At 45.3% G+C, this 12,114-nt stretch overlaps 1 protein-coding gene across 1 annotated transcript; it reads right to left on the minus strand.

Annotated features, from left to right (window-relative positions):
• Positions 1 to 2,910: 2,910 nt before the first annotated feature.
• LOC117852505 (ribonuclease TUDOR 1) lies at positions 2,911 to 9,751 on the minus strand. Its single transcript, XM_034734615.2, has 17 exons — positions 9,528 to 9,751; positions 8,426 to 8,591; positions 8,123 to 8,197; positions 7,907 to 8,020; positions 7,717 to 7,821; positions 7,410 to 7,616; positions 7,122 to 7,337; positions 6,918 to 7,025; positions 6,567 to 6,737; positions 6,275 to 6,472; positions 5,813 to 6,175; positions 5,494 to 5,724; positions 5,231 to 5,416; positions 5,084 to 5,161; positions 4,816 to 5,010; positions 3,933 to 4,307; positions 2,911 to 3,410 (listed from the first exon to the last, which is right to left on the minus strand). The coding sequence occupies exons 2-17, from the start codon at positions 8,573 to 8,575 to the stop codon at positions 3,222 to 3,224; spliced, it is 2,961 nt and encodes a 986-aa protein (XP_034590506.1). The 5' UTR covers positions 8,576 to 8,591; positions 9,528 to 9,751; the 3' UTR covers positions 2,911 to 3,221.
• Positions 9,752 to 12,114: the final 2,363 nt, after the last annotated feature.

Raw genomic sequence — 12,114 nt, forward strand, 5'->3', positions numbered from 1 at the left:
CACCCGCCGATTCCCCTTGTGTCCAGCCGATGTGACGTTGCGGCTAAGAGGCGGAAAGGTGTGTCCGGGGAGGAGATGTCAAGGCCGGTCAACAGAATCACATCGGCCAGTGTTGGGGTCATAGGTCCATGCCCAAATAAGAAAGCATTGAGGGCATCAGACCAAAAGTAAGAAGCCGCTATTACCAACGGCTCATTTCTCTCCATCTGGGATAAAGACAGGTTGATACACTGGCCGATTTTGAGCTCGTCCCATGATACACTCTTCGACGCGGCTACCCGTTGGTACCACTCCCTCCAACCTGGGGTTTCATTCGGCCAGGACCTAAAAGTGCCCAACCAGTGATCCAGGTCCATGCCGGATTGTTTGAAGGGGATTCTGTGGGTTTCTAAATTGATAAGCTCTATTGGATCTGGGTTCCCCATAGGACCGAGGCAAATAAGGCCGGGATTTCCCGTAAGATGGATAGTAATGCGATGCCTAACCGCCTAAAAAAGGAAAGGGGGGTGTAAAAAGGTAAGAAACAGATCTAAAGTAAATGCATTGCCGATAGAAGACGGATTCGGTAATAACCTCTGGGATGAAGTTCCGTGTGGTCGGCGTGGTCGCCGGTGCAGATGCGGACGATGAGGCCGCGATGGGGATCGCCATTGGAATCTCCGATGAAGCTCCTTCTTCTGTCGATGGAGCAACTGCTGTCGCCACTACCGCCGGAGGTGCTACTTCCGGAGCATCGCGCGCTGGAGAGCTGCCAGAAGGAGCCGCCATTAGAGAGGAAGAGAAGAAGCAACAGGAGGATGGCGTTTCGGTGACAAGGAAAAAGTGCCGAGGGAAGAAGAAGGCGCGCGCGCGGAGGAAGAAAGACGTGAGCTTGAAGATGAAGTGCGGAGTGAACCGCTATTTAAAGGGCGCCTGAAGAGGGGTAAAAATGGAATTTTTACCGCGCCGGCGTTTTGAGTTTTTCGGGAGTAGTGGTTGTCGTGGGCGTCCGTTTTGAAAAGATTGCAATCATCAGCTGGAAGACCGCGAAACGGAAGGATATTTTCATTGCGGCTGTTTCGGAGGAGAAGTTAAAAAGAATTTCGAAGTAAAAGATTATGTTTTACTCCGAAACTGGGGGGCATGTGTTGACGCCAGATTTCGTCACTAGTAAAATCGGCGCCAAGAAGAGAGGGAATTGGCAAAGTACAGTTGGGAATCGGCCGAATGGTGCTACAGTACAAGATCGGCCGATAACTTCTGTACTTTGCCAATTCCCTCTCTTCTTGGCACCGATTTTACTAGTGACGAAATCTGGCGTCAACAATTTCTAAATCTCAGATCCACTAATATTTCTAAATCTAGATCTAAACTAAATTAAACTGCACTATACTATACTTAATTAAACTACGAGATTAAGAAAATTTACCTGAGAAGGACGGAAGAAATTCGTTCCCTCTTCCCCCTCCTCCTCCTTTCTTTCTTTTTTTTCTTCCCTCCTCCTCCTCTCCTCTCTTTCTTTTTTTTCTTCCCTCCTTTCTTCTTTCTCTCTCTACCTCGCGATGCCTGGCGCTCACTTTGGTGCGCGAGGAGGGGAGGGGCGCGGGCGGTTTTTGTAGGGGGGCGACTATCACCGGCCCAAGCGGTGAAAAGGGCGTTATCGCTGGCTGAGGCGGCGGTAAGGGCCTTACCGCCGCCTCGGCCGGCGATAGTGCCTCGAATCGCGCGCGGCAATTACGGCGCCTGTTGACCGTTGGGCGGGAGGGCCGGCGGTAAGGCCTTATCGCCGGCTCAGCCGGCGGCAATAGCCTAGATTTGCAATTTTTTCATCCGACTATATATTTCTGCAAAATCAAAAAAAAAATGAAAATAAAAAAATTCCTAGTACGCTCGCAGCAGCGCACATTCTAGCGTGGTCAGGCTAGGAGCCTTCGCTGGGCCTGGCTAAGAGGCCTGGCCAAGGCAACCAAAACCAGAAGCCCGCATTACACAAACCTGGCTAGCTTTTAACCACCCAACCAAACACTCCCATAGTACACCCTAAAAGATTCTAACTACTTAGACCTCGGAAAAATCGCAATATTAAATTTATAATCACCCGGGTACTTTAAAACTCCCGGTCGATGGACCCCACTTCGTTAGAACCTTATCCTCCAGCTCCCACCACCCCACGAGGCCACGATGCTCTCTCCCATGTGAACTCTCTCTCTCACCCTTTCGGACTTCTCTTGCAGCGGCCGGAGGCCGGGATGCTCCTCGCCCTCCTCCTCCTCCTCCTCCTCCTCCTCCTCCTCCTCCTCCTCCTCGTCTTCCTCTCTCCCTCTCTCCTCCTTCTCTAGTCCTCATCTCTCTCACGGATGGAGAACATGGTGGTGGCCGGAGCTCACCTGCCAGAATCGAAGGAGGAGGATTGGATTTAGGGTTTTAGGGGTGGGGATTCGGGTTCCGGTTGGGGATTCAGGTTTTAGGATCGGAGACATGAAGTTTGGGGTTGGGGTGCCGACGGTTGTAGAGGGATGGCGGGGAGGTGGCCGGCCCGGTGGTGGTTGCGGACGGCGGGCGGGAAGGGAAGCGGCGAGGGCTCCGCCGACCGGGCGGCGGGAGACATCCGGTGGGGAGGGCCAGCGGTGGGAGTGATGACTGAACTGGTTCGGAAGGGTGGGGCTGCAGGCGGGAGGTGGGCTGGCAGCACGGCGACGTTGTCGCTGCCAGCTGCGGGGGAAGCAGGCAGCAGGGGAGGCAAAGGAGGAAGAAGCAGGGGAGGCAGAGGAGGAAGAAGACGGTGTGTCTGTCGTTTTGTTTTGTTTGTCGGAGATTCATCCGTGAGTTTCGAAACTCACGGGCGACCGTAAACTGCCCTCGGAAAATTGCTATCAAGCAAAGCAACCAGTAAACGCATAAAAGATAAATCAACACAGTACGACAATGGAATAACAGCAATCCTGAATTTTAATTCACTGCAATTCTCAACATTATACTTTTGTCTACAAAGAACCGCAGCGAACAGACACAACCTTATTAAGTTCAGGGAAAAAACAATGTATCTGTAACCTTTAACCTTACGATGTCAAAACGGAATAACCTGCCATCAGAAGTGCTCAAAATGAGAAACTTTTGCCTCACTAAGTACCCTGCTCTAACCGAATAAATAAGGTACCCGCTCACTCTAGGTTTTTCATCTATAACTCCCGGCAGAGTATCACACTCGGGGTGTCCAAAACTTCATAGCTTACGCCCAGTCTCTACCGACGGCCTCCGGGCTTCCTTGCAGCTGGAGCCTGTTCGTCCTCATCAGATTCAACATCTCCATACTGCCAGATCCGCAGCCGTTCCTTCTTTGCTTTCTCCTGGAACTGCTCCAGGTTCTGGAGAGCCGTTTTCCTCTCCCTAGTGTCCCACCTCTTGCTTCTTTCAAGTCGGGCAAGCCCTTCCTGAAGATACAGGCAGAGTAGGTAATGTTAGAAATGAACATATATTTCTGGCCTGGCCATAATACAGCTTTTCACATAGCTTTGCAAGAAATTGATCCCATTGTCTGTCAGGAAATGAACATGTGTTTCTTTGCTCTGAGTAGTTAGGAATGAACATATGTCCATTGGCATTTTGCGCAGCATCTGGACTAGTTTGCAAGCAGCTGTCTACCATCATAAAGTAGGAATGTTCTACCAAACATGAGCAAAAGTTTGTAGCAAGTAGTTGTATGTCCTAACAAAAGGCAAAGTAGGAATGAATGCATTCAACAACAGTTTGCAGGTGTGATGCCCTAGATTTAGCTGGCAAATCACAAATGAAATGCAGATAACTAATATATGATGTCTCTTGTTTCCATTCAAGGGTCAAATGAACATTGCTTGTGTTAGCTTAAACGATTCAATATTTCAAAACAAACTAAATGCCATGCTATGCAGTACACCAAAAGACTAGCTCAAAATAAAGCAGTCAGTACCACAAACCTCAAGCATGGTAGCATTTATGCTGCTTTCTGTCTCTGCATCAACAAGAGTAACAATGAGAACATTTCCAGTTCCTTGTCCTTTTGATTTTCCCCCAGAAGTATCACGGTCTTCAATCATTGCCCGGTATTGCTTCGAGCTACTGAGCAAACATTCACTTAAATACTCTGCTGCTTCCTGACCAAAATCATCCTCTAGAGTGGGCACTTTTATGAAAGCAAGGCTGCATAACTGAGTAAGAGCAGGAGACGAGGAAACTGATGGGTCCACAGGCCGTAATCGACTGTAGGGAACCACCTCTTGGTTGCCATAATCAATATAGAATACTTCAAACTTGTCATTTGGAGATTCTACAGCACGAGGTCCATTCACAATCTGCGCAAGGCATGAGGACTTAGTATTGAAATTGCTAGAACTACCAGAAGATAATAATGACAATTTGTGCATAAAGTCCAAAACTGAGGTATGATAAGACCATTAAAAATAAACATGAAGGACTTGACAAATTGGGCATGCGGTGTCATAAGTGAGGGAGACCGTTAGTTAAAACAGACATCATGGGAACAAGAACAAGCTTATTCGGTCCTAAATTTGTTAGATACCATGAGGACACTTCCCTAGTTGCTAATGCGTAATGTTCTGATATAACTTCTCCAAGTGGCACATAGATGAAGCAAAATGCCATCAACAAGGTGCTTAACAGACCAAAACTTATAGGTTTACTTTTGGGTTAATTTAGAATCACCAAACTTACACTGGTCATAGAGGAAAAGAAATTTCAGTAGGGTCCTAGTGTATAATCTACTAAGACATATTTCAACTACGACTTTGGCCCATAAAGACTAGTGATTTCATCATACATGCTCAGTAAATCTACACATACCATAGCTCTGTTCCAGGAGTTGTCAAGGCTAAATTGTGCGAGCACAATTTCTCCCTTCACAGGATTAAAAGCACCAATGACTGGCGCATCTTTAAGTTTTAAAGATGCAAGCTGCTGTTGAATTGAAGCCACTCTCTGGTCACCAACTGTCTGAACATAAAACTTGCCACCACCAAGAACTTCCGTGACAACAACCTAAGAGTCAAGAAGTTAGATTTCCCTGCTATAAATGTAGTGTATGTTTCAATAATATCTTTCATGGCCAAACCTTGAGAATTTCCTTTTGTTTAGATTCAGGTGTGGATCCGTTGGTAGCTTGTTCACCCTCAACATAGTTCTCCCATATCTTGAAAAGTGAAGTGTCAGTTCTGGCTTTCCCTTTTGTATACCGGAGGAGAAAAAAATAAAGGATTACCTTAAGTTTTTGTTGCTTTGCCGACTGCTCAGCTCTCGTTAGGACATAAGCATCTGAGATCCTATCCAAGCCAAATGAACTCAGCTTGGCCAGCCCAGCTTCCAAAAGTACAGAGCCCATGTTGGTCTTGGACTCCCACAATGAACCTATGAATGTTCCTGTTCTATCAACTGCTTCAACCTCTATCTGCGTGAATCACTTGCATCCTTCAGAAACAGAAAATGGGGAAATGGAAGAGCAAACAGAGACAAATAAAGTTTTACCTCCACATCACGTTGTAGTATTCTTCTCCTCATCAAGGCAATAGCTTCATCTGAGTATGGCTCGCCTTTACCAGGACACCGAACACCAGATAATGAGAAGGCAATACTGCAAGTCTCCTTTGGAATTGTTAGTTTAAATCGATGGCCGCTAAAAACATATTCAACAATGGCAGAATGCCTTCTGTTCCTCTGCAAGAAGGGAAGGAAATCTTTGGCCTTCTTCGCAGATACCTAACCATACAAGATCCACACTGATAGGTTAATGATGGTGTATAATAAAGTTAAAATCAAGCTAATGGAATAAAAGAAGATGACTTACTGTTGTTAAATCTGTTATGTGCATCACAGGAGATTCTTTTTGAGAATGCACTCCTTTCTTTGCTTTCTCAGCCCGTGATTCAGCTGCTAACAAAGCATCATAGTAGTGTGACCTTTCCTCATAATCCCTGTGTTTAGATATCCTAGCAAAGCCTCTTGAGAGCAAAAGTTCAGCAATATTAACTCCAGGTTGGCTGGCAGAGCTCGGAGCAGAAGATACGTCTTCTCCATCAGCCTGTGAAGGTGAACCCAGAAAAACTGAACCATAATCTAAAACTCTGGTATCAGCTGCATTGGCTGTGGGAGCAGCATTCTGTCCATCCACAGTGCTGATCCTTCGAGAGTATTCCATTTCAACAGCCACCTGAAGTTAAAGAGAGGGGATAAAACTCAATCAGTTTTCAACTAGGGAACATTTTTTATAATGTATTCACTTCAGCCAGATACAGGCCAATCTACATACTTGCTTGCCAATCAACCTCGTGCGCAAGAACTCCTTAGCTTCACGAGCAAAATTGTCAGGCTTCTCATCCCTACGAGCATTGCCCATCTTAGGAGCTCTAATGCTTGAGAGATTAATCCGACGTTCGGCTGAAGGACTGCCATATGGAGCAGCATCATCAGCTACAATAATGCAATCTCCACTCACAACCTCTACCACCTTTGAAGAGATCAGCATGAAAGAAACAAGTTAAAATCATGCAATTATGTGAACCATGATGAATACACACTATCATTGAGAACGAAAGACACACTTTTCCAGTAAATTTCTGGTCATGGATGGGCTTTGAGTTTGTCACCGGTGGCTTAAAGCCTGTCCAGATTCTCAACTGATCCTTTTTAGCCTTAAGTTCGGCGTTCTTCAGCTTTATTTTGACTTCAACATCAAGCATGTTAGCACTCCACTCAACATACTTTGCAAGACCCTGTAAGAGAAAGGTTAGCACATAAATCTTTAATGCAGTCACATTCAACAACTTAAGAATGTTATGATCGTTGGCGCAGAATTTTTTATGCATTCAGATATGACATTTAATGTAAGAACTTGATGATGCCTGCTACCATGATACTCAAAAGAAATTATATGAATAAATAATTGGTCGTACATTTTCGACAAGCTCGAGGGCCAAGTCCTTTGCAGTCTCTCCGTCAGGGTAGTACACAGAGCCAATTATATTACTAAAGCTGTCTGTGCCTTCCACCACAATACGCACCTAGAATTTTTTTTACAAGGGAAAGTTAGGCTAACTAACACAGTAAACTCTTCATGCCAAGGAGAGGAAGATAGAAACACAGAGGAGATAACTTACATCTCTGTTGAGAACTCTAGTCTCTGTGAAGTGCTTGGCTTCTCTTCCAAACCTATCTGGTGGAATTTCAGCAGAAGCTGCAGATGCAGCAAGTCTTTGTGCTGTAGTCAGTTGAGCAGGTGCTCCCTCAGAATCTTCACCGTTTGCACCATTAGCAGTACCATCCGTTTCAGCAACAACAGTAGGTGCCGATGAGCGCCTCCCCATGGATGGAGCCTAGATTTATTTCCAATTAAAATTTACCTTATAACTGTGAAAGAAAACAACATCAAATTATGATAAGCATACCTGTACTCCAGCAACATATATCTGCACAAACTGGAAACTAGGGAGCAAGTACACACGAATGGTGCTGCCATCGCGAACTTGTTCAACAATGGCCTCCAAACTCTTGCCTTTATTTGCAACCGCAAAACCCTTTGCATCAAAACCACTTGCTTCACCAATTGCAGATGGCGGAAGATCTCGTATTGACTCTTCAGCAGCACCAGGTTCCTGAAGTTGTATATAAGATGCGTACAACAGCAAAATCAAGAAAGGCATTCATCTCATGCAATACAAAAGAAGTTGGCCACAGAAATGAAAAATTGCTAACCTTGCTCCAACGACCAACACCCTGCTGCTTGGCAACTTCCTCCAACCTCAGCAGCTCAGTAAGGTATGGATTTTGTTCACCCCCCTTGGGGCCTTGCTCCTTTACCTGATTAAGCAAATAGAAGAAATAAACAACACATCTAGTGCAATAAATACAATGAAGTCCAAAAAAAAGGTAAAATGGTCCTTACCCTCGCCCATCCAGCAGACACTACTGAGTATGCAACATTCTTGTCACCAAGATAAACAGTGCCAAATTCGCGTCCAATATTAGGAGCTGTATAATCCACTCTGAATGTGACCTCCTATAACAGCAGATTATAATTTTACATTGTCCAAAAAAGGAACTTATGAATACAATGAATTATATGTGAGTTCAGAAAATAAATGAAGTTCAAATGTAGCACCTTCCCAATGCAAAGCTTTCTCAGAAACTCTCTGCTTTCCCATGCAAAGGGCTCATCCACTCCACCACGGCGAGCCTAGAACACCATGAACTTTCGATGTGAATTAGGAAGCAAAAAATGAAAAACTTCACAAATGAGTGGAATATCAAGAAGCTACAATTGATGCAAGTAAATATTCCTAGGTTGGAAGTTTAGTAACAAACCAATGACTTCCACCAAATTCAAAATTAAGGTTAAGTGAAAAGGCCAAACGATATCCTGCATTACCAACAAAGATTTCATGACACGCAGATTGAATCTTACCAGTCTTGGTGCCATAAGGTAGGACAGGGTGATGGACTTCTCGGGTGGGATCTCAGCCTTTGTGCTTCCCATGATGAGTAGACAATCCCCAGATGTCACAGCCTTCACCTTACCCCTCAACCATCCTGAGGCTCCTGTGTTGGTCGCCATGATAGCAGCTTACACCCTGCGATCAAATGAAAAGGATGAGCATTTATTACGAGATTAGTGTAACCTAATTTAGTCTCATTTCCTATCGCAATTGATAACTCTCATTTTTTTCTGATATTTGCATTTTACAGAACCACAGGTAGCTAAATGATGAAAATGGCAAATACACGGAGATGTTTAATTGGAACAATGTCAGATTTCACATAAACCCCCTTTGAACATACAAACGAATTCGGGTAATCCTAGGACTGTGTCCCATGGTCAGACAATACCAGCCACTCCGTTTTTCAAACAACAAAGAAGAATAAACAACAGGGCTGCATGTATTGAAAGGGAAACTGATATCTCAGGAGTATGCGTCACAGGCATGCAGGAATATAAAGTGCACAGGTTGATAGTCCATGACCAGATGACCTCCCACTTTTATCCTACAAAGGAATTATTCAGCACGAGCAGGTTTCTGTAAAGGGAAACACGGAAAGAATTGCACACGAAAGATTTGGCCCACCCCTACCCCCAAATACCCGCAAGAGTCCAACCACCCACTCGCAGGAGGGTCACGCGAACCCAGCCACCTTTCTGCCACGGCGCAAAAGCGCGGCAGAACAGCAGGGGCAATGCGCTCAGAGCGCGTAAATCCAAATCCAAATCCTACTGAAATCTAATAATCCGTAGCCCACCCTCTAACGCCATGCAGAGCCGCGACCGTACACGCAAGCGCAGATCTGGCACTGGCACCACACGAATCCGCGCGATCTCGTAGAATTCCGGCCTCGGCGGCCGGGCACCGAGCAGAGCAGGCTGCGCCCGCATCGGATCAAGCGCGGGCCGCGGCCGCAACGCCCAGATCGGGCCGAGGAGCGGTCTTAAACGCCCAGATCTGCGAGCTAACCCACCCAAGCCGCCACAAAACCGGTACGTGCGCATCGGATCAGGGAGAAAGGGAGCTCACCTGGCCTCGGCGGGATCGCCCCCGACGCGGCGAGAAGAAGAGGCAGATCTGGGGCGACCGGATAAGGCGCGGGTTGCCTCCGCTCCGGCGGCGTCGGTACACGGGCACGGGGGGATGAGCGCGCCTCTCGCCGGCGCGGCGACGAGGCGAGGGGCAGAGGAACGGGAGCGCGTGAGGTTTTTGGGGTGTAGCGAGTGGCGAAATGAGGGAGGGGAGAGGCGACTGGGGGAGAAGGGAGGTAGTTTATAGTGAGAGGGAGGGAGCGCGAGCGGGCCGGGGCGCGACGCCACGCGATGGATGGGGAGGTGGAGAAGCAGCAGGCCGGTTTGGCTTGGTTGGGGGACCGACCCGTCCCGTGCGCGTGCGCCCGCGCCCGCGTCATGGAATGGATGGGCTCGACGAGGCGACGAGGCCTGCCCGCCGCTCGCTTTCGCAGAAATGTGCGTGGAGTTTGTTGGGGGCGCGCGAGATCCGACGGCACCAGCGGGAGCTGGAAAGGGCAAGCTCTGCGTGTGGTAGGCTGCTGATTTGTTCTGTTCGTCGCGGTAAGATGAGTAAGACGCGGGTGAGGGCAAGGTGGGGGCAAGTGTAAGAAGGTTTGGTCATGGCGTGTGCTAGCGGTTAGCTTAGCTTTTCCTTCATGCGATTCTATCTGGTCGACGTGTTTTACACAGTTACCGTGCCACCACCGCGATGACTGAAGCAGGGGGAGATGCTAGATGTTAGGTTGCTATAGGACGCTTCCCTTCCGTATCTCCGGTGACGGACGATGAAGGGAGCGGACCGGCATGATGACGATGATGGCGGTGCCGGCACTACACAATCAGAGTTGGAGGGGAAAGACGGAGGTAGAAGAAGAGGCGTGTTATTTACTATGCGACAAGGAGTCAAGAGGTAACGGAAAAATAAACACACAGTCGTTAATTCGGTTGAATGAGCTACTTCCCGTTATATTCTAATAAATTTGAATAAATGCATATTCATTATAAACTTACACGTGCTAAAATCACCCATTTAACCTCATGTTTTTTTCTCTTTGACTAATTTCTTTATTAGATTAAGAAAAAGGTAAAGATATGCACAATTGCAAATTAAAAGATGTTGTACAACAATAAGAAATATTACCGGCAATGTGGGTTTATATGAAAATAAAGACCATTGGTCCACTATAACTCGACACCAAAGTTTGAAATATGATAAAATACATTGGTGATGTGATGTCTATCCAAATTCCAAAACAAAAGTCCTTGGGTATTACCAAAATTGAATAAAAAAGGAAGCCATTCATTGCATGATTTGAAAATAACTAAAATTGGAATGAAAAGTAAAATGGTATTAGGAAATTGAGATTATTTTATTAAAATTTGTTAAATTTCAATGTGAGCTTTGTTTACACTAAAGAAAGATCTAAAGTCAATCAAAAGCAAAATATCATTAAATGTTTTCATTTATTAAGAGACCACATAAAATTCCAACCATTATTATATTCCAATTCTACTTATAAACTCCAATCGTTACTTCAATTGAAAGTTTTGGCTTCTATGGGTCCAACCACTAGGTTACATATCTCGAAAAAAGCAAGGGGCTATAATTGGTCGGATATGCTACTATATTTCAGTTAATGTAAAATTCCTTGTAACCCTACCCATGCCAAATTCGATGCTAACGATATTACCGCCTATGAATAAAATCATTTATAGTGTGTGATGTATAGTAGCATTTGACCTAACTTGTCAATTTTTGACACTACAATACAATATTATTACATATTTATAGAAGCCATTTATTTGTTCAAGATTTAACAACGCATTCTTATAATCAACCGTTGGTTGGCATTATGTTTGTTTACGATGTGTTTAACTCGAGTTTCTTTGGAATACATTTTTTGTTTCAATAGGCTGCTCATAAGTTGTTGCTCTTGGCCTTACATGGCTCGAAGGAGTTCAAGGTAGGTACTCTCTTCAATGAAAAAATAAAATAAAATAGGACTCTAAAAGCTGTGATCAATCAAACCTCACCATTTCCTGATAAGGATCGGGACGTTTGTTTTGCCAATCATATCTCTTGTGTTGTGCTCACCAATACATAAGATTCCATGGATTTAAAATGTAATATTTAAAAAGGCTATCAAGTATTCTTTCCAACATATGAAACTTTACAAGATTTGGAGTTTTGTACAAAGAGTTATGGTAATTTGATTGAAAATTGCGCAGGTTGTCACATTGACGCGCGGACATTGTATAACGTGGAGAGCCTTCTGTTTGGAAGCCCATATTCATCATATTCGACTCTACCCCAAGTTTAGAAGAGATTTGAATACTTTGTTTTTCAAGTTTGGCAAGCATTGGGTTCAAATAGAAGATGGAGTTTGAAGATTGGAAGATTTGAATTCAATTCGGATTGCCACGTCACCGCTTGACAACTCTGGATTATAAAGTCCATATATCCTACGTACGGAGTTCATTTTGGACATTTGATTACTCTTTGGAAAGCTTATTTGATTGCCTACATGATGGCTGGAGTCCTAGGCCGAGGATCCTTAAGGATGCGCAGCACTTCAAAAGGGAAGACGGCAACATATTAAGTC

The sequence above is a fragment of the Setaria viridis genome, chromosome 1 (assembly GCF_005286985.2).
Source record: "Setaria viridis chromosome 1, Setaria_viridis_v4.0, whole genome shotgun sequence".
NCBI lineage: Eukaryota > Viridiplantae > Streptophyta > Magnoliopsida > Poales > Poaceae > Setaria > Setaria viridis.

Excerpts from the sequence above, each read along its gene's own strand:
- LOC117852505 (XM_034734615.2), bottom strand. The coding sequence starts at position 8,575 with ATGGCGACCAACACAGGAGCCTCAGGATGGTTGAGGGGTAAGGTGAAG. Across the intron at positions 6,738-6,917 it reads CCCTCGAGCTTGTCGAAAAT|GGTCTTGCAAAGTATGTTGA; the intron begins GTACGACCAATT and ends TTTCTCTTACAG. Across the intron at positions 6,176-6,274 it reads CGAGGTTGATTGGCAAGCAA|GTGGCTGTTGAAATGGAATA; the intron begins GTATGTAGATTG and ends CTTTAACTTCAG.